This window comes from Pectinophora gossypiella, chromosome 28 (genome assembly GCF_024362695.1).
Source record: "Pectinophora gossypiella chromosome 28, ilPecGoss1.1, whole genome shotgun sequence".
NCBI classification, from domain to species: domain Eukaryota; kingdom Metazoa; phylum Arthropoda; class Insecta; order Lepidoptera; family Gelechiidae; genus Pectinophora; species Pectinophora gossypiella.
Window position 1 is genome coordinate 3,553,597 of NC_065431.1, and position 26,753 is coordinate 3,580,349.

At 38.4% G+C, this 26,753-nt stretch overlaps 1 protein-coding gene and 1 non-coding gene across 2 annotated transcripts in view; both read left to right on the forward strand.

Annotated features, from left to right (window-relative positions):
• Positions 1-22,836, forward strand: part of LOC126379168 (uncharacterized) — a 209,660-nt gene extending 186,824 nt beyond the window's left edge. Inside the window, exons 3-16 of the mRNA XM_050027831.1 lie at positions 7,471-7,615; positions 8,737-8,804; positions 10,466-10,613; positions 11,510-11,622; positions 12,678-12,792; positions 14,927-15,054; positions 16,105-16,220; positions 16,876-16,985; positions 17,753-17,889; positions 18,894-18,992; positions 19,699-19,818; positions 20,362-20,484; positions 21,683-21,802; positions 22,552-22,836. Of these exons, the coding sequence (XP_049883788.1) occupies positions 7,471-7,615; positions 8,737-8,804; positions 10,466-10,613; positions 11,510-11,622; positions 12,678-12,792; positions 14,927-15,054; positions 16,105-16,220; positions 16,876-16,985; positions 17,753-17,889; positions 18,894-18,992; positions 19,699-19,818; positions 20,362-20,484; positions 21,683-21,802; positions 22,552-22,655 (1,646 nt within the window). The 3' untranslated portion in view covers positions 22,656-22,836. The remainder of the gene's footprint in view (positions 1-7,470; positions 7,616-8,736; positions 8,805-10,465; positions 10,614-11,509; positions 11,623-12,677; positions 12,793-14,926; positions 15,055-16,104; positions 16,221-16,875; positions 16,986-17,752; positions 17,890-18,893; positions 18,993-19,698; positions 19,819-20,361; positions 20,485-21,682; positions 21,803-22,551) is intronic.
• LOC126379327 (U6 spliceosomal RNA) lies at positions 4,629-4,735 on the forward strand. The gene has a single exon (XR_007568318.1). It is a non-coding gene; the product is annotated as a U6 spliceosomal RNA (small nuclear RNA).
• Positions 22,837-26,753: the final 3,917 nt, after the last annotated feature.

A 26,753-nucleotide genomic window follows, 5' to 3' on the forward strand; every position in this document is an offset into this window, starting at 1 on the left:
GTCACAATGTGCTTTTTCATACAAATTCCGTAGTAATTTCGTTTCGACGTTTAGTAAAAAGTAACTGATTTGACTATGTAGTTTGAAACTAGCACATACCTATATTCGCGCTATTTATAATCTGCGTCGTCTGGACTCTCTAAGGGAGCTGTTTAAAGAAATAAATATAATGGCGGTCTCATGTCAATATATATTATAAAACTAATATGTATGTACGTAAAATTGTATCTTTCCTTCCGAGAAACTGTGAAAGGCATACTTACAATACAAGGAATAAAAATAAAATTTCTATTCAAAATTCTAGATTAAGAAAATTAAAGAAAGATCAGATAATATTTTGAATTTGTCACAAAGTAAATTTAAAGCTTACTTTGTGTAAAAAAACTTATTATAAGATAAATGATTACCTAAATGATAAAAATGTCTGGTATTGAATGGTTCCTCTAGTTATTAAATAACTTGTAATGTATACCCTCATTGATTTAAAAGATGTGTTGATGTTGCAGTTCCTTGTCATTTCTTCTCCTCAGCCATAACACCTTGCGAAATGGCGTAAATTCAAAAGTGTTACATTGACTTTCAACAAGTTTATTCATGATAATTACGTCGAATAAATGATTCTGATTTCTGATTTAGGCGTCGACCTCACTCCCTCTGATGTATGTTGGTACGTATATTATGTTTAATATCATAACATAAGCTTACGACTATATCCCAAAGAGGTAGTCCAAATATAAATTGACAAAACCGGCAACAAGTATGGAACTAGTATCTAATAGTCCCCATCACATGCTAATAAAAATATACAACCATCTACCGAATAAAATAAAAAATACTGAATAAGTTAATGTATTATCTAATAGTCTAAAAAGATTCCTTATTAGTAAATGTAAAAAAATAATAATAAATGTTTATTTCTTTCTTTCTTGTTTCTTTCTAAATGTAATTATAATATTACAGATTTTTTTTAATGATGATATATATAAATATACATAGTAGGTACTTATACTTCAATAGCTCTAAATTAATATGTATATATAGATTATACATATATATAGATTTAAAATGTAAAAGTTCCTAAAGAGTAGATTTAAGATAAGTGGTTTATAGATTCCTTTTATTTATTTTTAAGTAATCGGCAAGTAGTTGACCCTATCGTTTGCTATGCCCTAGCAGGGCGTCACATGTCCGTATATTTACTACAACACCTTGTATAACTTGTGAATAAACTTCTTTTCTATTCTAGTCGGAGCTACACCCATCGAAAGATAAACTAAGTATCCACGCCTGGCGAATGCAATCCCGACTCGAGATCGCAAATCCGAGATCCCGCGGGATTGGAAATATCAATCCCGCGAGATCCCGAAATTTTCGAGATCTCGTCTAGGTCATAAAAAAATGTAGTTATGATGGCTGAAAACGATGAAAACTGCTTGTTTGTGATAGTAAAGTTAATTAAAACAAAATATTTGTTTTGAAAGAACTTTATTCTTCAATATTACTAACTAAATAATTAAGTTTTCTTTGGAAATCAGCATAATCGAAACAAAAAGTTTAACTCATAGAGATTCGCCCAATCCCGTCAATCTCGAACAAGGGGATCTCGTCATATTATGCTTCGGGATTGAGCGCGAAATATTTGACGAGATCTCGCGAGATCTCTGATCTCTTGCGAGATTTGTTTTGTATGTTGTGTGCAATAAAGTATATTTGATTTGATTTTGATTTGATTTGATCTCTGTTAGACCAACGTGATAGGTGAGCCGTATCGCCGTCTATAATGGTAGAGCCGACTAACTGTGTTAGTAATAATACTTGATGTGAAAATAAAATAATAGACCAATTAGGGTCATTAACTATAATTGAAATCTAAAGGGGAGTTGTTTCTACACGGCTAGGTCTAAGTAGTGTGCCTAGCAACAAAAGCTTTTCATATTAATTACGATTTTTTATTAATAGCGAAATGATTTCGGTTAACATTGATTGTGGTGTAAGTGATAAGAAAAAAATGTTTGAATACTAATACTTTGTTTCTTAAGTTATATTTTTCTTTTACAACATAAGTTCACGACTGTGTCCCAATTGGGGTAGTCAGACGTGTCCATCGCAAGATGAACTAAGTACCCACATTTCACTGAGCTTTCCGATAAAAAAACATGATGGTATTTTTTTATACAACCTGCATTTTTTATGATATAATAGCTCACGGCTGGGCAGTGGCGTTTTCTTGCTTTTCCATTTCTCTCAAGCGGTCTCTCTAGAAGCATCTGCAGCCAAACTCCTCAAAAATATCTTCATTCACTAGGTAGCACAGTTACACTTTGAATCGTCATTTTTTTGTATAAAGAACACGTCTCATTCGCCTAAAACTACTGCAGCTTGTCACAACCTGTAAAGCCGACGGAAATAACCGTTTTTCTATGACGTCACAGGTTGCTTTTTCATACAAATTCCGTAGTCATTTCGTATTTTGACATTTAGTAAAAAGTAACTGATTTGACTAGTTGGAAACTAGCGTATTGTGCCCACCCAACGTATTTTTACTCTTCATTCTGTACCGCTGCGCCCGAGTGGTGTCTATCGGGTGCTACCAGACCAATCGATCGATCATCGATCGACAGCATCGATCGATGGTAGAATAGAATAGTCGACGTCGATCGATAGTTTCTACCAGACCAATCGATCGACCATCGATCGACGGCATCGATCGATGGTAGAATGGAATAGTCGACGTCGATCGATAGTTTCTACCAGACCGACGGATCGATTATTGTCATCGCCCGGCAATCGATCGATTGCTTAATCGAACAGTATCTGTCGATCAATTAAAGTTACCAGACCAGTCGATCAACTTCGATTGATGTTGATCGATGCCGTCGATCGATGATCGATCGATTGGTCTGGTAGCACCCTTAAACATACACAGTCTATATTATGTCCCACTGCTGGGCACAGGCCTCTCCTCGATCAACCGGAGGGGGTATGGAGCATACTCCACCACGCTGCTGCACTGCGGATTGATTGAGGTGTTTTTTACCAGCATCTTAACGTGCCCTCCAAAGCACGGAATCATCTTACTTTTTCGGACAATCAGGTGATTCAAGCCAAAGTCCTTACCAAACAAAGTCAATGTACATTTTTATTGTCTATTTTTTTCTTAGGAAAATGTAATTCACACTCAAGTGAATTACAATTTAATTTGTAATTTGTTTCCTAATTGTGTCTGTGTTTGGAAGTCTCTTTCAATTACGAAGTACCTGCTTAATTAATTTAATTAAATATCTCAATTTATTACAAATAATTAATAAAATTAATGTCATTTTGACGCCTACGCTCGAAAACTTTCGTATAGATATTATACAATTAACGGCCTCTGTAGTCCAGTGGTTGAGCGTTGGGATCACGATCCCGCGGGCCCGGGTTCGAATCCCGGTAGGGACATATCACAAAAATCACTTTGTGATCCATAGTTTGGTTAGGACATTACGGGTTGATCACCCGTACGAAAGTAAGATTTCCCAAAGATGATCCGTGCTTCGGAAGGCACGTTAAACCCTGGTTACTACTTACTGATGTGAGTGAGTACTCGTTACATGAGCCATGTCAGGAGCATTTAGCGGCTTAATAGTAACGCTGACACCAGGGTTGATGAGGTTGATCCTGAAATCGAAATTTCTAAGAGAGCAATATTGCAATTTGACATTTGCGCATATAAAAGTAAGTGCGCAATGCAAACAAATATCAAATAGCAGCTCTCTTAGATAATTTGCTTCGATGTCGCCATTTTAACCCCCCTGAACTTGAACGTGTGTTGAGGAGCTCGGTGGCGCGAGGAGCTCGGTGGCGCAGCGGTAAACGCGCTCGGTCTGCGATTGTTGAAGTTAAGCAACATTCGCAAAGGCCTGTCATAGGATGGGTGACCACAAAAAAAAGTTTTCAGATCAAGCTCCTCCGTGCTTCGGAAGGCACGTTAAGCCGTTGGTCCCGGCTGCATTAGCAGTCGTTAATAACCACCAATCCGCACTGGGCCCGCGTGGTGGTTTAAGGCCCGATCTCCCTATCCATCCATAGGGAAGGCCCGTGCCCCAGCAGTGGGGACGTTAATGGGCTGGTGATGATGAACGTGTTCATGTATCGTAAAAACCGACAGAAAAATTACATTCTGTTGTGATTTACTTCAACAAAACTTCGATTTCAGGATCAACCTCATCAACCCTGGTGTCAGGGTTACTATTGAGCCATTCAACCTCCCTGTTTTTTATCCGCTTGCGCAGTGTAAGAGCACATTTCGCTTCACAGCCCCGTTGAGGCGCAGTCGCGTTTAGCCTCTCAATTGGGGCGCATAATTCGTAATGTTCTGTAATATCCACCATTGTGCCTGTGTCCATTGTTTTAGCCACACCAGGTGTGGTTTTGCGTTTTGTTCAGCTCTAATTTCACCATAGCCGCGCAATTCTTTGGAAATAAATGGGGAAATGTGTTTCAACGTTTGCGCGACGGGTGGAGGAGCAGCCCGGAGTTCCGACGTCCTGGCAGAGTTCCACCGACCTACCACGGGCCACCACGGCTCACAAAACAAATGTCAACAAATGTCAAATAGCAATATTACTTTTTAGATTTTTAGATTTGTACTTGCTTCGGCAGTACATATACTAAAATTGGAACGATACAGAGAAGATTAGCATGGCCCCTGCGCAAGGATGACACGCAAAATCGTGAAGCGTTCCACATTTTTGACAGGAAACCTAGCATCGAGACAAACCATTCCTGGTTTAGCGATGCTATGCGTCAAAACTGTATACTCAAAGTTTATTAAATAAATAAATAAATAAAAAAAGATCAATTCCATCAATATTCTCACGAACTTAGTTCATCTTGCAATACATGAACCTCTGACTACCCCATTGGGATCTAGTTGTGAGCTTATGCTCTGTGGCCAGGATTATCATGGGCTCTGTCTTTTAGAGATGACCAAAAAAGCCATATATATTCCCCCCCCAACCTGCTATCCCATTACTCCATCAGAGTGCAAATAAGAGTTATAGCACTCCTGACCCTAGTCCGTACCCCACCACGCTGCTCCAGTGCTACGATATAGTTATGAAACTATAAAACGTAACTATCAACTATACTTCCCGGATCTAATGATGTTTTTATAGATCGCACATTATCCAGTTATCAGTTTTGTAGGGATGGGGTCGAAAAGAGTGATTCAGTTCTTTCTGAATCATAACATGACATACTTTATGATTCCTTTTTTTTGTTCGGGACAATACCACTGCAACATACATCAAGTAATCATAAGCTCAAGATGATATCCCAATCGGGGTAATCAGAGGTACATCCATCACAGGATGAACTAAGTACCCATACCTCACCCCTTATTGTTAGACGAACGTGACAGGTGTTAGTCCATCCAACTGTGTTTGCGGGTTGGAAGGTCAGACAGGCAGTCGCTTCTGTAAAAACCGGACCTGTGAAATCTTCAGCTTAGATAAGCGAACCCTGTGAAAAATGGGATGCTAGGGAGATGGTGAGTCCAGCCAACTGTGTCAATCACTGTGTTTCTGAATGATATATCTTTTATATGCTTATTTTTTTTTTTAATGAGAAGAGCGAGTGTGGATAACAAGATAGATTTCTTCATCTATTTATTATAAAATAGCTACTTACGTCAGAAAGTTATTTTCTCAGACATAAAAAAAAAACAAAAAAAAAATATAAGTAGATATAATATTATCATTTCGGCTGTCAATTTTTATTTCTTCTCCCATCGTGTGGATTACCAATCCCATCAACCCTGGTGCCAATTTATATTACTGAAATAATTTGGCCGTTTAATCCCAAGAACTTGAGAATAAAAGATAGATATTTTGTTTTTTACAACTGAGTCTTCTCCACTGACTCGCATCAAATCAATAAAATACTTCTTTTCTCATTTACATACATATATACATAAACTCACGCCTATTTCCCACCGGGGTAAGCAGAGACACCTCTAGAATTCCATTTGCTTCGATCCTGACACACTTCTGACACGATTCTTTTGCTTCCTCCACATTCATCAATCGCTTTATACACGCACGCCGGTTCAGAGTAGATCGTACTAAACCTTTTCTAAGGACATCTCCAATTTGATCAATGTAAGTCTTTCTAGGGCTATCCTTATTTATTTGACTAATAATTTATTTACTAAGCTTGAAAAAACGTACCGAAGTTAAACCTAATAAAGGATACAAAGTGAGTCAACTCACTGGCCCAGCTCTATTGGAGCGACTAGACGTGCGTCCGAAGCTATAGTAGAGAATGATACATATAAGTGAGTCAACTCAACTGACTCGCCTCACGTCCCAGCACTAGTGGAGCGACTCGTGCGTTTTACGAGCCAAGGAATGTTCCAGCCGGTGTTGATATTGGCAGCCTGATTGTCCCCGAGCCGGCAAGAGTTGATACTTGGTGCGTCCGTGGAGCTAGCTACCTCTGACGCGGTCGAGGTTTGGACGGGTCATCGGTTGGAATTTCTTTCGTTTTATACTGACGATTGAGATCATGATTCTGAGTTGATATCAAGTGGACTTTTCCGTTTATATCTAGAGGTAAATATACACAGGGTGTTAGTGAGTGACATCGTAACGAAAACTTTGAGGGATGATTCAAACCATAATTCTGAGTTGATATCAAGTGGATTTTTCCATCGCAAAAGTATAGACTTGAAAGTAATTTAAAAAAAAACACAAAAAATTGTGAATTTTGGGACGGAAAATTCCACTTGATATCAACTCAGAATCATGGCCTGGATCATCCCCCTCAGTATTTGTTACGATGTCACTAACATCCTGTATGTGACAAGTAATAAATAGTAATTCAATACATTAGTCAGTAACTCACTTATACTCAATAATAAAATTGACGTCCTTGGAATGTTGGAGATACCAATTTAATGGTAACACTTACGTCATCAACGGGCTAACAATGGCGGCTTGTCATGGTATTAAGCATACCTGGTTTTCTTATACCGTGTACCACCCTACAACTGTTTTGTACGTTCGTTTGTCTTTTTTTGTCCTTGATAATTTCAGTGATGTGAAAAAAAAGTTTAAAAGTGTAACAAAAACCTACACCTACTCTAGCCTACCTTTACAATACAATACAAATACACTTTATTGCACCAAAATAAAAAGAAATAATTACAAAAAGTCTCTTAACTAAGTACATGGCAAATGGCGGCCTTATCGCTTACCTTTATTGTCTTGTAATTTTTTTTGTTTTTTTTTTTTGAAAAAATAAAACGAACTTTTTAATGTGTAATTTAATAAAACGAACTCTTTTCTTGTATTGTTGCAAATTTATTTTATTTTTATTTTTTAAATAAACATAAAACTATTTTAAATTATTTTTATTTTTTTAAATAAAAATAAAACGAACTTTTTTATGTCTAACCCAACTAACCTCCCCCCTTGTTCATTCCAGGCGGCTGCACGTTCCCTGAGGGCTGGACAGGCAGCTGGTTCCAGTCAGGCTTCCCTGGACTCATAGCGATCAACTCCACACACATCTTTTCCAAGGGAGAGTGTTCAGAGACTGAGTCATACGATAAGTTCCTGCTTTATGACAGGTCAGTACCGTTCAACACTTGCCCGGCCAAGTAGTGAAAGTGATAAAAAAACTGAAGAGATATCTGTTCAACAATAAGGGTCTTTTGCAGGCTACGTTCCTTAAAAACAATTTGATGTCGTGGTCAGATCGTAGAATTGATCATTCATGATGTGTTCGACCATTTCATGTAATGGTCATATTTCATGAAATAGAATATCATTCGTTGGCCACATCGTGATGTAGTTTGGCCAGATCAATGAACACAAAACGATCAATTCTAAGATCTGGCCACGACATGGACAATATAGAGATTTTCCCTCGTTAAACCTTTTAATTTCATGGATAACAGACATATGCGACTGTGCTTGAACGGGGCTGTGAAGCGAAATATGCTCCTACACTGTACTGGAAAAAAAATAAAGAACGTATTCACCTGCTTATTTTCCCGGGCGTGTCGTAAAAACCGACAGTACGTCGCCTTAAAGTTACAACCGCGTAAGCGCTTTTGAAAAGTCACATTCTGATGTGATTTGCTTCAACAAAACCTGGATTTCAGGGTTGATGAAGATTCCTGCAGATAACTCCTAACTTTATTTTAAGTTATACCTGCCATTTTCGTATCCGCCGAAAACGAAAGGGACAGATGACTAACAGCTGTTCACTCTTTCAAAAGGATGAGCGAATGTATGAATAAGAACACTGCCGAATCAACCCGTTTGAAGTGTGCTGTCAACTTCATTCAGTCAGGTTATTAGCCAATGTAAAATTTTGAGCGCGTTGTTTAAGATTTCTGACTAAAATTGACATGTGTTCAATAAATTTTATGCCCGTCGATTACCCGTCCCTTCCCTTTTCGGCGGATAAGAAAATGACAGGCATAACTTAAAATAAAATTAGATGGTGTGTACAGGAATCAGAAATAATGTGTTTTTATTAAGTCATATTGAAATCACGCGCATTTTGATAAATACATATTATCATTAATTTAAGAGCCACACTCTTGTCGGTGTAGCAGTCTCCAAGCTACTTTTTTAAGGAAAAATAGCGCAGTGGTTTCCCTCCTTTCTTTCCAATAAAATAATAAATATAAATATTTTATAATATATTTTTTTATAATTTAAATATTTTTTTAATTTTCAGAAGTGATGACTGCTACAGATGCATGGTTATCCACGAAAAACACAGATACGTACTGCAGTATAAAGAAAGTAAGTATAAAAGTATAAAACAAAAATATAAAAAGTGTTCAGGCATCGCGTCGTTTTTAAAATCAATAGGTATTGCAATTTGACGTTTGCGCATGTAAAACTAAGTGCGAATGTCAACAAACCTTATCACCTTATCACAACGACCTCCGTGGTCCAATAATTGAGCGTTGTGCTCACGATCCGGAGGTCCCGGGTTCGAATCCCGGTGGGGACATATAAAAAAAAAACTTAGTGATCCCTAGTTTGGTTAGGACATTACATGCTGATCACCTGATTGTCCTATAAAGTAAGATGATCCACGAAAGGCACGTTAAGCCGTTGGTCCCGGTTACTAATTACTGTTGTAAGTAGTCGTTACATGAGTCATGTCAGGGGCCTTTAGCGGCTCAATAATAACCCTGACACCAGGGTTGATGAGGTTGGTAATTCACCTCATAACCCACACGATAGAAGAAGAAGATCAGAGTCACGCTCTTTTCGGTGTAGCATTCCCCGTTCTTGTCTATCAAAGGCCAATTATTTCACTTTCTTATAAGACACGACGTTCGCCTTTTCATGAATCTGATGACTTTTAGAGCGCAGTTTTACTGTCAAATACGGTCACGAGTACTAATATGTATACACTTTGAAACCATGTCACATTAACTTTTTTGTCAAATTAAACCGTAAGTCTCATTAAATGCTAAATTATGATAGTGCGACAGGGTTCTAAAGTGGGTACATGATATTGCTCATGACTGTACATAACCGCCTTTTTGCTTCGCCGCAGCCGGGTAAAAAGTGACAAAACCACATATTTAAGAGTATTTAAAAGTGTGAATAACAATAATTAAAGCACATAATAACGGGTTCTTACCGCGTTTAAATGGGGATATGAGACTCCCGATATTTCAACACTGTTGCAAATGCCATGATTACGGGATGACTGATGTGATTGGAGTGGAGTAGGTAGATCCATAATTTTCTACGGGCAGACATATCTGTCTACCCTCTTTCTTTGCCGCTTGTTTATGTTTTTGATATCGGAATGTTCCGACAAGAGCGTGGCTCTTAAATTGATGATGATGATGAATGTTCGGAACCATCTAAACTCGCACCAAACTCGTTACGAGTATGAAAGAGGGTAGACAGATATGTCTGCCCGTAGAAAATTATGGATCTACCTACTCCACTCCAATCTCATCAGTCATCCCGTGATCATGGCACTTGCAACAGTCTCGTAATATCGGGAGTCTCATATCCCCATTTAAACTCGGTAAGAACCCGTTATTATGTGCTTTAATTATGATAATGGTGCTAATTCCTGTAAATACCATCTAATTTTATTTTAAGTTATATCTGTCCTTTTCTTATCCGCCGAAAAGGAAAGGGACGGGTAATCGACAAGCATAAAATTTATGGAACACACGTCAATTTTAAGCACAAATCTAAACCAACCGTCTAAAAATTTTACGTCAGTCAATAACCCGACACATTAATTTACTCATTCTTCCTAAAATTAAGAGCTGTGAATCATCCGTCCCTTTCCTTTTCGACGGATACGAAAATGACGGATATAACCTAAAATAAAATTAGGCGGTGTCTGCAGGAATCGGGGCCAATAACCGCGTAAACTTAAAACAATGTGAATAACAAGTCTAATAATTATCTTCTCTTTCCAGCATACTGTTCCCCGAAGGACTCGCTGGCGTCTATCTGCGAGTCGATCAGTGGCGACGCCCCCCTGTACTCCATGTTCCGCAAGGAGCCGCGGCCGGAGCCTCAACCCTGCCCCTTCCACCCAGCACCCTTCACCTTCACTTACAGCAGGTAAGCGTAATAGCCCCCCCCCCCTCGTAAAAGTTTTCCGCGGGAATTTAAAAAGAATGAGTGAATGAATGAATGAACAACCCGGGCGAATCAATCTCGCTGGTATGCAACCCGTTTGACGTGTGCTGTAAACTTAATTCTGTCGAGTTTGGAGGCGATGGTTGCTCCGGTAAATAAAACCTCTTCGAAATGTTTTGTTAAATGGACTGTATTGGAATTAAAAACTAGGAAATATTTACATAAGAAGTAGGCGAGAAATAAGAATTTAACATACCTCGTCGGCAAAGTACGTGGCGTAAGTCTTGAAATATTGCCATAGCAAAATATATTAGGGTTAAAATATTTTTTAGAAGACTTTGATGTTGCCAACAGTCGAGTTATTGGCCAATGTTAAATTTTTCGAGTTGTTTTAGATTTGTGCCTAAAATTGACGTTTGTTTCAATAATAAAACCTTCCACCAGGTCGTGAGCTGGCAAGGCCGACCTGGGAATTTATAAATTGTTTTCGAACCCAGGTTGGTCGAAATAGAGATAACTGGTTCAGCAAGGTATGCAATAACTGCGCGCAGGCGCGGCGCGAATTAATCAAGAGCTTCGACCAATAATCGCAGCGAATTCTATCTACGTGGATAGACGCCGAACTGCGATTGGTGGAAGGCGTCGATATAATTCGAGCCGCAAAAGCTGGAGTGCTAACACACGCAACGTGATATTGATCGATTGATTCAGTAAATTTTGTCTAAATCGATAAGTTTGTTTTTTCCCTAACATGCGTGTCACGTGAGTTTGTTCGTATTTTGACAGAACGACATTACTTATTTGGAGACTTTTTTTACGGAGATCGATTGTCTATGGTCTTACTACACATTTAACATTTCATAACCCGTACTTTTCAGGGGCTCTGGCGACTGCGCCAACCCGCCGTCGCGCGCGGAGGCCTGCACGGATGACTCCCGGTTGTTGCTGCGCTACATGGCGTGCCCTGACGTGCCCGGCACGGAGAGCAACGGTAAGCAACGATAAGCAACGTCAAGCAACGTAAAGCAACGACAACTCTAGCCATAGATGCAGCCAGCTCACGGCAACAAGCACAACAGGACTGCGATACCGACCCCGCCGCCATGGTCGATGATTCCCCTTCCTCTATCGTATGGGTTGTGAGGTGGATTACCAACCTCATCAACCCTGGTGGTTACTATTGAGCCGCAACGGCCCCTGACATGACTCATGTCATACGTACTTACATCAGTAACTAGTAACCGTGACGGCTTAATATGTCTTCCGAAGCACGGATCGTCTTACTTTTTTTTGGGATGAAACACAGCAGTACAAAATCATTACATTATAGTCTTAGCACTAAACAATTTAGGTATATGTACAGCCAACAACAACATCCACATATTACTATACAGAATTCTGTGAAGAAGACATTATCATCAAGTTTCACATTAGATAGAACTTAGCAGAGTTCAAAAGAATAAAAAAGGATTATTGATTAGGTTCAGGTCGCAGGCTCCATGACAACTCTCTTAAACTTAGGGGTGTTTAGGTAACATATATTATGTCTAAATTAATAAAAATACTATTATAACTTATACTTTCGGACAATCAGGTGATCAGCCTGTAATGTCCTAACCGAACTAGGGAACACAAAGTGATAATTAAGCGCTTATCGCTATCGACCCACGACCCAAGTAGTTAGTGCCATCTACGGCAAATCTACAATAAGTAACGTTAAAAAGTAAGTATATGTAATAGTATTGTTAAGCTCACGATCTGAAGGTCCAGGTTCGATTCCCGATGGGTTGTCGAAATCACTTTGTGAGACTGTCCTTTGTTTGGTAAGGACTTTTCAGGCTTGAATCACCTGATTGTCCGAAAAAGTAAGATGGTTCCGTGCTTCGGAGGGCACGTTAAGCCGTTGGTCCCGGCTATTAGCCGTAAAAACACCTCCACCAACCCGCATTGGAGCGGTGTGGTGGAGTATGCTCCATACCCCAGTGGGACGTATATAGGCTGTTTATGTATGTTATGTTACGTAATTCTCCACTAAAATGTTTCCAGTGGAGGAGCTAGTCTGCCTGGCGACGTGGAAGGAGGGCTCCACGCGCTACCTGGTGGGGCAAATCTCTCAGGTGCAGAGGAGGAACTCCATCGCATCAGATGAGGACACATACAGGTATCTATCACCTTGGACTCCATAAATGGTGCTTAAAGGAGTCGCCATTCTGTGAATGTGGTCACCCAGGTCAAACCATATCTCACATAGTGAAGTGTCTGCAACCAGTGTGTGCATTTAATAAATAAATAATCGCTACGTATATAAACTCACGCCTATTTCCCATCGGGGTAAGCAGAGAATTCCATTTGCTTCGATCCTAATATACATCTCTACTTACAAAAAAAAATCACCCAAATACCTATTAGCTTGTAAATTAACGTGTTATATACTTCCAATGGTCTAGTTTCCAATTAGTCAAATCAGTTACTTTTTATTAAACGTCAAAACACGATATTACTATGGAATATGTACGAAAAAGCACACTGTGACGTCTTAGAAAAACGTGATAATATTATTACGTTTTTCTTGATGAAAAATCATAAATAAGTTAAATAGAAAAAAGGAAATGGTTTTCGTTAGTTTTAGTTAAGTTTATTTAGTAATTAGGGCCGATCGGCGTGGGTTGAAAATCAGTGTTGCCCTCTGGGTAAATTTTCACTGAACCCTGGCCTTTTTTGGTGAGCTGCAGGACCCATATACCTTTATGTTTTCCAACTAAAGATTAATTTAATGTGTGTATATTTTAATGTTGTCTGGCCTACGGAGGCCCGGACTTTTGGAAGGCGTGAGTGGGGCCGAAGCCAACACGCAGAGGCCCCTTAAGACAGTTTAATCTAAATGTGGTGTGACACCAACCGGCGATTATCCCTGTATGCACTATGGGAGTGCACCCAAAGACAATCCCCGGTTCGTGAAGGACTGTTGCAGATTATGGGAACAAAGGGAACTGGGCTATTGGGTTGAAAGAAAGAAAGAAACGTTTATTATATGGTTGGGGTTAGTGGACCGGATACTGGGGCTATGGGGGACTATGGCGCCTGTTCGACCAATGTTGGTAAACATGGATAAAATGAGCAGGCGGTGACACGCCATGAAGAAATATAAAGAATTTTTTTTTTTACAATACAAAATACAAGAATATTTATTCAAAAGACACGGTATAACACTGCTTATTACACTGCGATATCCACACTAGGCATGCCTGTCCTGTGTCGTGGGTATCACTTCAGAAAAACTGTTTACTAGGACTATACCTGTCACAGAACTACATACAAATAAATATAATATTAATATATTATAATATATTATATTATAATATATTATATTATATTATAATATATTATATTATATATTATAATATATTATATTTTTTTTTATTATAATATATATTATATTTTGTAATTTTTTAATAATAAGTATATTTTCAATAATTTTCTTTCAATGTACCATTTCTTTATTTTTTATTTTCTTATGTATATTTGTACGCCTGCATGCAGGCCGAACACATCACAACATTGTTATTTAAATTATTTTACCACCTTTATTGTATCTATGTGTTCTCGCAAATAAATTGATTTTATTTGATTTGATTTGATTTGATTAATAAACGAAAAGAATAAACAAGAGAGAATAAAAAAAAAACTAAATAAATCGTAGACACAAAACTAGAACAAAAAATTGTGTGTTTGAGTGTGAGTGTGTGTGTGATTGGTGTTTTGCGCACAGCAGCCAATTATTTATTCAATCCGCGCAAACATGTTTTCCGTCTCGTCGTAACTCAGACATTTTATAATTTCACCTGTTCTTGCTTTAACCTCGTTAAATTAAATTAGAATGTAAATTGGTATAACTTTGTTGATTATATGAATATAAGGAGCGTTTTACTATTATTACTATTTCATAATTTATAGTGAAAAACACAGGGGGGGGGGGGTTCCTAAAACACAGGGTATCCTAGTTTAGGCTCCAGCCTCTACAAATATTGTATTTTTGTATGTATTTATGTATTTGTGTATGTGTTTTTGATCTACTCTGAACCGGCGTGCGTGTATGAAGCGATTGATGAATGTGGAGGAAGCAAGAGAAGTGTGTCAGGATCGAAGCAAATGGAATTCTATAGTCTCTGCTTACCCCGGTGGGAAATAGGCGTGAGTTTATGTATGTATGTATTTATGTATCCATGTGTTTTTGTAGAGGAAATAAAGATTTTACTTTTTTTTTTACTTGAACCTAGTGCACGGCAAAATTTCAGGTGTTTCATCTACAAAGGGCAGCACAATGATAAGTGGATGACATACAACATCGCGCAGTCTGGCGACGCCACCTGCAACGGGCTGTCCTCCCCCATAGACGGCAGTCGCACCATGAAACTCACCAACAGTATGTATTTTATGGATATTTCTACCCGGAGCTCGGTGGCGCAGCGGTAAACGCGCTCGGTCTGCGATTGTTCAAGTTAAGCAACTTTCGCAAAGGCCGGTCATAGGATGGGTGATCACGAAAAAAAAAGTTTTCATCTCGAGCTCCTCCGTGCTTCGGAAGGCACGTTAAGCCGTTGGTCCCGGCTGCATTAGCAGTCGTTAATAACCATCAATCCGCACTGGGCCCGCGTGATGGTTTAAGGCCCGATCTCCCTATCCATCCATAGGGAAGGCCCCTGCCCCAGCAGTGGGGACGTTAATGGGCTGATGATGATGATGATGATACCCCTCACCCTAGCTCTCTCCTCACGGGGTCCGCTTACGTAACCTGAAGATTTGATACATCCGGTTTTTTACAGAAGCAACTGCCTGTCTGACCTTCCAAGCCGAAGGAAAAACCAGCCTAATACAGGTTAAGTTAGGTCACATACCTCCGAAACGCATTTCTCGGGAATGTGGGTTTACCTCACAATGTTTTCCTGCACCGCTGAGAACGTAATAATCTTTACGATCAAAACATTAATTCGAAAATCATTGGTTTAGGCTCGGGTTGAGATTCGAACCTACAGTGAGTTGTCAAGCGGCCTTCAAACTGGGTTTCTTTGGTTTTTATACATTGTTTTAAGTTGACGCGATTCTTATCATTAATTAAAATACATAATATCGGGTTCTTACCGCGTTTAAAGTAGAGATATGATGATGAGACTCCCGATATTTCGACACTGTTGCAAATGTCATGATCGTGGCATCCAATTTATGGAACATACGTCAATTTTAAAAACACTCCCAAATTTATATATTGGCCAATAACCCGGCAGAATTAAGTTAACAGCACACGTCAAACGGGTTGCATACTGTTCATTAATTTTAAAATTATCAGTTGTCAATCATCCGTCCCTTTCCTTTTCGGCGGATAAGAAAATTACAGGTATAACTTAAAGTAAAATTAGGATGTGTCTGTTGGAATCTGGGCCACTGTCTGCTTGTTTTAAACCTGTCTTCTCCTCAGGTGATGATGAGCACAACCGCTGCCACTTCCCTGCGTGGATCGTGGAGCACCACAAGTGGTTCAGCCTCGACCACACACACCAGTACCACTTCACCACAAAGAACGCCACGCTCAAGGTAACAAAGGGATTATCATTCTATTTTATCCTGTCCATTATCCCTGGTGCCAGGGTTATTATTGAGCCGCCAAAGGCCGCTCACCCCTAGGGTTGATGAAGTTGGTAATTCACCTCACAACCCACACGATATAAGAAGATTTGACATTTGCGCATATAAAGTAAGTGCGCAATGCAAACAAATGTTAAATAGCAATATTGCTTTCTTAGATGCATTCCTTCGATGTGGCCCTTTTAACTCCCCTGTACAATTTGGGCGGCCTTATTGCTTATTGGTAAATATTGTGGCGTTTTAGATGTAATGGTTGAGTGGTGTGCTGATTTTGTAATTTAAACGACCACATAAAGTAATATTTGAAACTTTATTGTTTTCTCACTTATTCACACATTTTACACTTTTATTATTATTAATGTTTTATAAATCACCATGTTTTTAGTATTATTTGAATTAACTTTTTAACACAAGAAAATATTAATTACGCATCCATTTTTGATGCTAAGAAGGAAGTCTCTCCTTTGTCTATGACACTACCTTTTTTATAGTAACAAAACCATAGACATTTTTATATTTTGTTCGTGATCCGAACAAATATAAAATAATAATAATAAATATAATATTGATTAACATAAAAATAAATTGTATTGTATTGTTTCAGATAATGAACGTGGACGGTTCTGAGGAGGAGAAACGGCTGGTGTGCCACTCCATACTGGAGCAGAAGGAGAAGAAGTACATCAAGCTGGTGGCACACGTCACCAAGGGATGGTGAGTAGAGAACATGCAGTTGCATAGTCGATGGACCGACCTCACCGATGACTGTGTGTCAAGTGAGAACTTGACACACTGCCGGCGTGACGAGAGGTGCCACAAGCGCCCGCAATGTGACGGACACACTTACGGCGTGACGGGAGGTGTCACAAGCGCCCGCAGTGTGACGTCTCTTCTAGATTTCACTACATTAAAACTATTATATTATTACCGTCACGCTGACTGTGTTGCGAGAGATTCAAAGATATTATTGAGCTGCCGAAAGGTTCTAAAAAAATAATTAGGCACCAAACCACTAAATTTCAGCAATTTCAAGTATTGAAATTCCATGTTCCGTTAGGACGTTACAAGCTGAGGGTGATGTATGGCTACAAGTACTAAATATATAAGTATACATTTTGAAACCATGTCACATTAACTTTTTTGACAAATTAAACCGTAAGTATCATTAAATGTCAAATATGATAGTGCGACAGGGTTCTAAAGTGTACGGGATGTAAGTGACATCGTAATGAATTCTGAGAGGGATGATTCAACTCATCATTCTGAGTTGATATAAAGTGGGTAATTCCAAAAAATCCAAAATCTAAAAAATCTATTTCCCATATAGTACAAATAGGTGGAACCCAGGTGGCATAGCCGAGCTGCATTGTGTGACGGATGCGGCAGAGACTTGGTTGAGGGAGCTTTTAAACTGGACATACTATCCACACAGGATATTTTTTTGCCATACACAATAATAATCATTGTCTTATGTGTTGCAGTGAGTCTGGCCACGTGTGCCTATCTTTCCACCGGCGAGAGGGAAACGTGCTGGAGCTACGAAGCGGGACCTCACTCTGGGACGCCGCCACGGACGCATGCGCCGACACGGGGGACCACCACTATATCACGCTAATCAGTAAGTACACATTGCCCTTTCAGACGAATTGGGCATTTTCTCGTAGGCTACACTTAGGTCACTTAGGCCATTTTAAAAGCTGCCACAGAAACGCTGTTTGAATCATCTGATAAAGATGTAAATGCCTGAGATGATGACACTTAGGTCGTTTATCCATCGCCAACCCTATCCCATATATCCCATTTTTCCCAGGGTCCGCTTACTTAACCTGAAGATTTGACAGGTCCGGTTTTTACAGAAGCGACTGTCTAGCCCAATACAGGTTAGGTCACATACCTCCGAAACGCATTTTTCGAGTATGACGGTTTCCTTCACCGCTGAGCACGTGATAATCATTTATGATCCAAACATGATTTCGGAAGTATATGTTATCCACCGCCACCATCACGTCAAAATTATTTGTAGTAACGTCTTCAAACGTACCTATACTTATATATTTTTTATTACATATATTTTTTTAGATTTGTAATGCCTAAAGAAATAATTTATTTTTGACCTAAATGATAGTTTATTTATACTGTGGCATCATGAATTCATGAAAGAGTTAAGTCTTTTCTTTAATTAGCGGCTAAAGGATATATGTTCGTGGTATCGAATTGAGCATGGTACTCCGCTAGCCGCAAGGTGGTAGTGTGACTAGGGATCGACGACCCGATGGTGTCATGTTGGAAGTTGTATATATGCGTCGCGGCGTGTAAACTTCGATAGCGCGTTTTAGGCCATCTGTCAACGCCATCTGTTGCACATGAGCAGAACTAGCTGGTGAAGTCCGCCAGAATTATACTTTGTATACTTTGACAGCGCGTTCTAGGGCTGTCAACGCCATCTGTTGCATAAGGGCAGAACTAGTTAGGCCCGTTACGTTAGAATTTGTATTATGTACGTCGCGCTGTGTAAACTTCGATAGCGCGTTCTAGGTCATCTGTCAACGCCATCTGTTGCATACAGGCGGAACTGTGGTCAATCAGGCACAATTCTTAACCGTATATTTTGTTTGTTTGCAGCGACGACACTGACCCCGATGCGGTGTCCGATCGTCGGCCGCTACACCATCGTGGACTCGCTGGCCGACCGCAGGCGGAGGCGTCAGCAACTCACTATAGGTAACCAACTATATAATTATTGTTTTTATGAATGAATGAATGAAAATAGCCTTTATTCACTGACTTCAAAAGTTACAAAGTAGTTAGTATTAGATTTTCTTACGTTTAATACGCAAAATTTATGTATTTTTGTGGTTTTTTTAAAATTATTTTCAATTCTATACTTTTGCGATGGAAAATTCCACTTGATAGTAACTCAGAATAATGAGCTGAATCATCCGCCTCAGTATTTGTTACGATCTCACTTACACCCTGTACAAGTACACACAATTAGATAGGGTGTTAGTGACACCGTAACAAATACTGAGGAGGATGATTCAGACCATGATTCTGAGTTGATATCAAGTGGATTTTCTTGTCAGAAAATTCATGAAAATTTTAGTGTTCTTTTTTAATTATTTTCCGTACCTTCCTTTTGCGAAGGAAAATCCCACTTGATATCAACTCAGAGTCAAAAAAGTTTTCGTTACGATGTCACTAACACCTTGTATATACAATAATTAAAACACATAAATAATAACGGGTTTTACCGCGTTTAAATCAGGGATATGAGGCTCCCAATATTTCGACACTGTTGCAAGTGCCATGTACCTTGTATATACGTCCCAATGCTGGGCACAGGCCTCCCCTCAGTCGACCGGAAGGTGTATAGAGCATTCACCATGCTGAAACACGCTAGTAAGTAATAAATTACGGTGTATTGCAGAGTCAGGCGAGTCGGGGGCGGCGGCAGCAGAGTGTGTCGCTGGGGACTACACGCGGGCCGAACTCGGCTGCGGTAACTCACAGGACACAATTGAGTTTCAATCCGACTGCGCCACAACTGGTGAGTAGTGCTACACGATGGGAGGTGATTATAGATGTAAGGCCGGTTTAAAACCATTTAAACCAATCCGTTTATAACGAAAAAAAAAACGCAAGTTGTCATATTGAGAAGTTGGCATTTACGTTTTTACAATAAAATACCAGATAATATTTTAAATTTGTCAGAGAATAAATTTAAAGCTCACGTGAAGCTTACTTTATGTAAAAAAGCCTATTATAAGATTAATGATTACCTAAATGAAAAAAATGTATGGTATTGAATGTGTTCCTCTAGTTATTAAATTACTTGATTTAAAAGATGTGTTGCTGTTGCAGTTTCTTGTCATTTCTTCTCCTCAGCCATAACACCTTGCGAAATGACGTAAATTCAAAAATGTTACATTGACCTTCAACGAGTTTATCCATGATAATTACGTTGAATAAATGATTCTGATTCTGATTCTGAGTGGTTGGCATTTTGCGAAGTTGTCATTATGAGATGAAAGAAAACCGAAATCAACCTTTTTTTTTCTTAAGTTATAACATGTATTGTCTGGTATTCCAGTGTACACCTGCTACGGTAGCTGGTCGGAGGGCGGCACGGGGTTCCTGATAGCGGCGCCCGTCGCGCGCGCCTCCTCACACCCCAGGACTTTCTGCTTCATGTACACCTATCACACAAACAATGGTGAGCTCACGACTTTATCCCAATTGGAATAGTCAGAGGTACATCCATCGCAAGATGAACTAAGCACCCACGCCTTACCGAGCTTTCTGTTAGACCAACGTGATAGGTGGTGAGCCGTATCGCCGTCTATAAATGGTCGATCTAATTCTGAAACTGCACTACTCGTATGTACTTGCACTCCCTCTCCATCAGAGAAGTAAGGATAAAGCCAAACTTAACACAGCGCACGGCAGTGTTTCGGCCAAGTTCTCAAGAAATAAGGGCAGGGAATCTACATATATTTAACACAAAAATGCCCTTATTTCTTGAGTACTTGGCTGAAACACTGCCGTGCGCTGTGTTAAGTTTGGCTTTATCCTTATTTCTCTGATGAAGTGCGAGAAAAGAATAAAAGCAAGTGGACGGGGAGCGAATATAAAACTTAAAACCCGTTCAGCTGCTTGTCGTCATAATCACGAGAATTATTGTATTTTTTCGTGTTCTCATCATGTCTTAATAACCGACACAGGGATTATATAATTTCTAAAGGAATTGACCATAGACTATATGGGCGATGGGTTTAGTACCTTTTAAAAGTGACTATAAATTGTTTTCTGATTCCTGGAGTTGTAACTCTGCATGTTTTATGTGTTAGAAATTTCAGAATTTAAACACTGCATTAGAGTTCAGACTTATTATCTAAAGTATATCAGCTGATACAAACAATTAATTTAAAACAATACCACGAGTTCTATTAGAAGGATTAGTACGCGTGTTGCACGTTGCTCTGACACGTAGAGACTGACGTATGAGGCAAGGGGCTGCCTTTACTAGCTATGCGCTAGCGCTGTGTCAACACAACACATACAATGTTTCTTCTTTTATGGTGTGGATTGTGAGGTGGATTGCAAACACCATCGACCCTCATTAATAGGGTTATTATTGAGCTGTCAAAGGTCACTGACATCGCTCATGTAACGTTTACGTACTTACATCAGTGAGTTGTAACCGGGACCAACGTGATAACGTCCCTTCCGAAGTACAGATCATTTTGACCACAGCCTGTACTAGGTAACTAGAACTGAAACTAGGGATCATAAAGTGATTTTTGTGATGTCTCCACCGGGATTCGAAGCCGGGACCTCCTGATTGTGAGCCCAACGCTCAACCACTGGACCACAGAGGCCGTTACAATGTATATGCGTAATGTTGATTCCAGACACGGCGGCGGCGGGCGGCGCGGCGCGCATACTGTCGCTGTCGGCGGTGGCGGCGCGCTGCTCGCGGACCGTGCGTCCCGGCCGCGACGGGGACAAGGCCTACAACCTCACCAGCAATGGTAACTTCAACATTCATCTTCTGTTGTAAAACATACAAAATTACCTACATTAAAATAACAACACTAAGTTCAAAAACTGGAATCGCTGATGTGTGACATAAAGCTACCAGACTTAAATGTGATTTGAGCAGACATGTTTGTCGTATGCACACTGAGCGGTGGGCACGGATCGTTACGCATTGGGCATGACGGGTACAGGCGTCGTGGTAGACCTCAAAAGAGATGGCGTGATAACTTGGACGCTTCCCGTAGGGACTGGCCGGAGTGCGTACAGGATCGCTAAAAATGGAAAGAGTAAGGGGAGGTCCTTCCCCAGCAGTGGGATCTTGTAGATTAGACATTAAAATATCAAAATGACTTACACACACTTCTCTTGCTTCCTCCACATTCATCAATCGTTTCGTACACGCACGTCGGTTCAGTATAAATCGTACTGAACCTTTTCTAAGGGCATCTCCAATTTGGTCAATCTACGTTCTTCTAGGTCTAGTAACTAGTAATCCTATACCTCATTAAACATTGTTTCTTTAGAATAACAGACAACACAGAAATAAAATACACAACCAGTGCTATGAGACATTTTAGATGACCCTACGTAGTTGTTTTTTTTTTTTTTTTGTTCATACATTTTATGATAATTTACAGTTCTTTGCTTATGTATTTAATACATTTAACAAATAAGCATGTGCCTTATCATCCTTTAACACATTTTTGAAACCAGCTTTTAACAATATTGTTATAATTTCCAGGCACATGTGAACAGAGCAGCAAGTATAACAGCTACGCTGCGCGTGCGGCGCCGGCGGCCATCTTGCTGACGTCACTGGCCGCGTGGGCGCTGCTGGCCAGATGATGCCCGCGCTAGTGCCGCCGCGGAGACACACAGACTTTACTCGCCTACGAACTTGGCTGAAACACTGCCGTGCACCATTCCTGAGTTCACAAGTAAATTTAATAACATTATTTAAAAATAAAAGTACCTATTCCGTGAAAAAGTACTTGGCTAATCACTGCCGTGCACCGTACATTACTCACGTGTTAATAAAAAATGGAGAAAAGTTGTAAAATGCTAATCTAGCGATAGAAACTAGTCTAAGATGATAAAAAAATCAATCATTTTTTTAATTAAGAATTGTATAACAATGAGTACGACGTTCCATCATGTCTATTGATGGTGTCATAACTATTTCCATACAAATTCCATACGAAAACATTTTGACGTTTCGTGAAAAATATCTCATAGGTTGTCATTCAGCCTATCTCACTGCCATGCACTTATATAGCGTTTAGTGTGCACGTCATAAAATAAAATAATAATAAATGTTCTCTTTATAAAATAATAAAAGGAATGGTGAAGTTTGTGTGTCTTCTAAACTTATTCTAGCGTAGGTATTCAAAATTTAATGTTGCTTTTATTGTGATAAAATTGCATTTTTGGCGGGATTTTTTTTTTCATTACCAGTGGTAAACCAAAAAGCTTTAGGTACTTTTTCGTTGTGGTTTTTGGCAGCTTATTTTACACCATGTAATATTAGAATTATGTTACATACTCGGTATTTATAAAGGATATAACTTAGGTAAAACTATTTTCACTTTTTCAAATGAGTCACAAACGCAAGTACATTTAAACAGTTAATGTAAGTTATCGTGTCTAAGCGTATTTAATTGATTAAGTACAACGTATTTAAAACAAAAAAGTTATGTCCTTTACAAAATGGCGGGTGTTGAATAATTTTATTTTTAGGTTAGTATGGAACTAAACAATGTTAAAAAGAAACGAAGCAAAGTGATCAAATTGTAAATAAAAGATGGTATAGGCGTGAAGGAAATGCGATTATTAATAATGTTACTTATGTAATTTAAAACTGTATTTGAAAGATTTTTATTTTTTAAACTTAGGCAGTATGCTGTAGTCCTTCGCCACGTTACTTTTTACCAAAAACGCGGCACATTTCTTCTTCTTTTAGTAGAAATTGAGAAAAAATGGCGCCTCTTTGGTAGAAATAAACTGGTAGGATTTATGATTTGTAAAATATATGTATATCTAACGATATTATACATAATTATTTATAGAAAAACGCTTTGGGAGTATACATTTGTACGGTATGCTAATGTTTAAGTCTAAATTATAAATTAGATAGACATAAATGTAGAAAATTATGCTCAGCGATTATTTACGTTCTGAAGACGTCCATGGTTTTGCTTAGTTTAAAAATAGAACTTACGGATTTGTTTTTTAATTAACGGGTACAAACATTTTGAGAGCAGCTATAATTTATTTTTTCTACTCCTCTACTTTAATCTGGCATTTAAATAACCAAAAAGTCTAATATAAGTACATACATAATTAAACTCTTTGAAAAAGTGTACGCTCTATGGCCTATAAAAGCATTGTTTACAAAGTGTAACTGTACTATAATGTCGCCAAAAAAGCATTGTTGTTGTTTTTTTTTTTGACCTGGAAACTGGCACCTTTACTTTGTTTGGTGCCATAGATATACTATAAAAAAAAAGTATACATTTGCCGCCATTTTCCCGCGCGTTGGAAAATAAATTGGACAAAATACCGATCTACATATCAACACTGCAGTAAAACCTACCAATGTACCCAATATTACCATATCACACAATACCATTCAAAATTTACATCTTCATTTTTATAAATAAAATTTTTCTTTGTATAATTTTTGTTTCATTTAAAATTACGTCGTCGTAGAAAAAGTATTGTATGCAACGTTGTATAACTAGGTCAAAAAATGCTCGTGGCGTCTCTTATTGCGATGTTCGCCAAGGCTCACATCGCAACTCACGCCACTCGCATTTTTTGACCCTTCTTATACAACTGTTGCATAAAATACTATTATTTCATAATTATTTACGAACTTAAAATATTTGCCGGTATTTTTCTTCCTAATTTCGTTTGAGTTAATTATCTGTATCGTAAAAACGAAATACTCACCCAGTGTTTAATCACAAAATCCCAGAAACTACAAATGCTAGGAGTCCTTGTAGGACTAAGATCCTCACTAAAACGGAATTTTGCGAAATTAATTTCCCAAGGGGTTAACAAAGGCGTTGAAACTTTGTATAAAACTTGTCTTTTTTAAAATTAAAATCATGATGGGGACGAAGTCGCGGGCGGACAGCTACTAAGACTATACAGAATATCATGACATCGTAACGAAAACTTTGAGGGATGGAAAATTCCACTTGATATTAACTCTGAATTATGGTCTGAATCACCCCCCTCAGTATTCTTTACGATGTCAATAAAGTATTTTATCTATCTATCTAACGCCCTGTGTTTAATAATTTTACTTCTGAATTTTATTTTAGTTTGATACCTAGCTGTAGAAGTAACATTTTACGCTTAATACAAGAAAGAAATACCTTCGTTACATTGATCAATACAAAGTCCTTGTAATGGCAGCTTTTCACGACAATGTATTGTGTTATCGTCTGTATAATATACACACTCATAATCACGGCCAAATTCCTATAGGAGTGGGCAGAGGCGCAGAACAAGTTATCAATGAAACGACTTGCAACTACTTCTTGTTGCCAGGTAATGACCAACCTCATCAACCCTGGTGTCAGGGTTACTGTTGAGCCGACAAAGTTATTTTTGTGATATTAGGAATTGAACGCGGGTCCTCTAGATCGAGAGAACAATCCGTTAACTTGGTAACATTGTAACGACTTCTGAAATTAATTGTCCCAGATCATCATCATCATCATCCCTAGCATTATCCCGCATTTCACAGGGTCCGCTTACCTAACCTAAAGATTTAACAGGTCCGGTTTTTTACAGAAGCAACTGCCTGTCTGGCCTTCCAACGCGCCAAGGGAAAACCAGCTTAATACAGGTTAGGTCACATAATATCTCCTTCACCACTGAGCACGTGATAATCAAAATTGATATTGAGTGATATTATAATTAGTATAAATGTTTGTACCCGGTAATAATTTTAGTCACTAGAGTTTCATTTCTAATATTACTTTTCTTTTTTAAAAGGTTATTAAAAAGGTTTATAAATGCTTTAAGATCAGTGCTATCAAACATAATCTTGACCAAAACTAGTTAAAAATATAAATTGCTCATAATTACAAAAATAGTTTGAAATTTTATTTGTGATATAAAAAATAATTTTAAGATATAAATAAATATAATTATGTAAATAATTCACTATAGAATCGAGTTCCTGATTGTTTTTTTAATATTATAATTTTTGATGATTTTACTTTTTTAACTGTTGTGCGTCTGTTGCCGACTTTGGAACGAAATATTTTTGGCCCAGTAACATACTGTTGTATTTCAAAACCCAAGTAGCAACCGATTGTCTTAAAAGAGAATTGTAGATATCTTGAAGGCAAGTAGACTAAATCAAACCCTTGTCTTGGATAAGTCTTATAGGTCTCCAAGATATCCCTCAAGATATCTTGAAGATACAGTTTAGTAAAAGTGGGCACATACTTTAACTCTTATACAAGACAGACTTAAGACAACGCTAAGTCAGACTTAAACCCTACTTTAGACAATGTTCTTGCATATTCTAAACTTAGAATTCTTGTAGTATCACTTAATACCAAGAATGTATACTTGAAGATATCTACAATACTTAGTTAAGACTATAGGATTGAATTGCACTGAGTCAATTGTAACTTAACGAAGTAAAACTTCAGGTCATACTAAAACGATTTTTACTTCACGCGTCTTTATTTTAGAATATAATGGCGAACATTTATATTAACACAAGAAATGAAGTCTGTAAGAAAATGGCGTCTAAAATATTTGTTAAGTTGTTTTAACAAAAGGTTATTCTGCCGTTTCACATACAGGAAATTATAAACGCATGATTGTTTCTCGTGTAAAATCGATAGAAAGTGTTAAAAAACAGAAGGGCCTTTAATATACCAGAAAAATAATAATAAAATTTGGATTGATTATTTA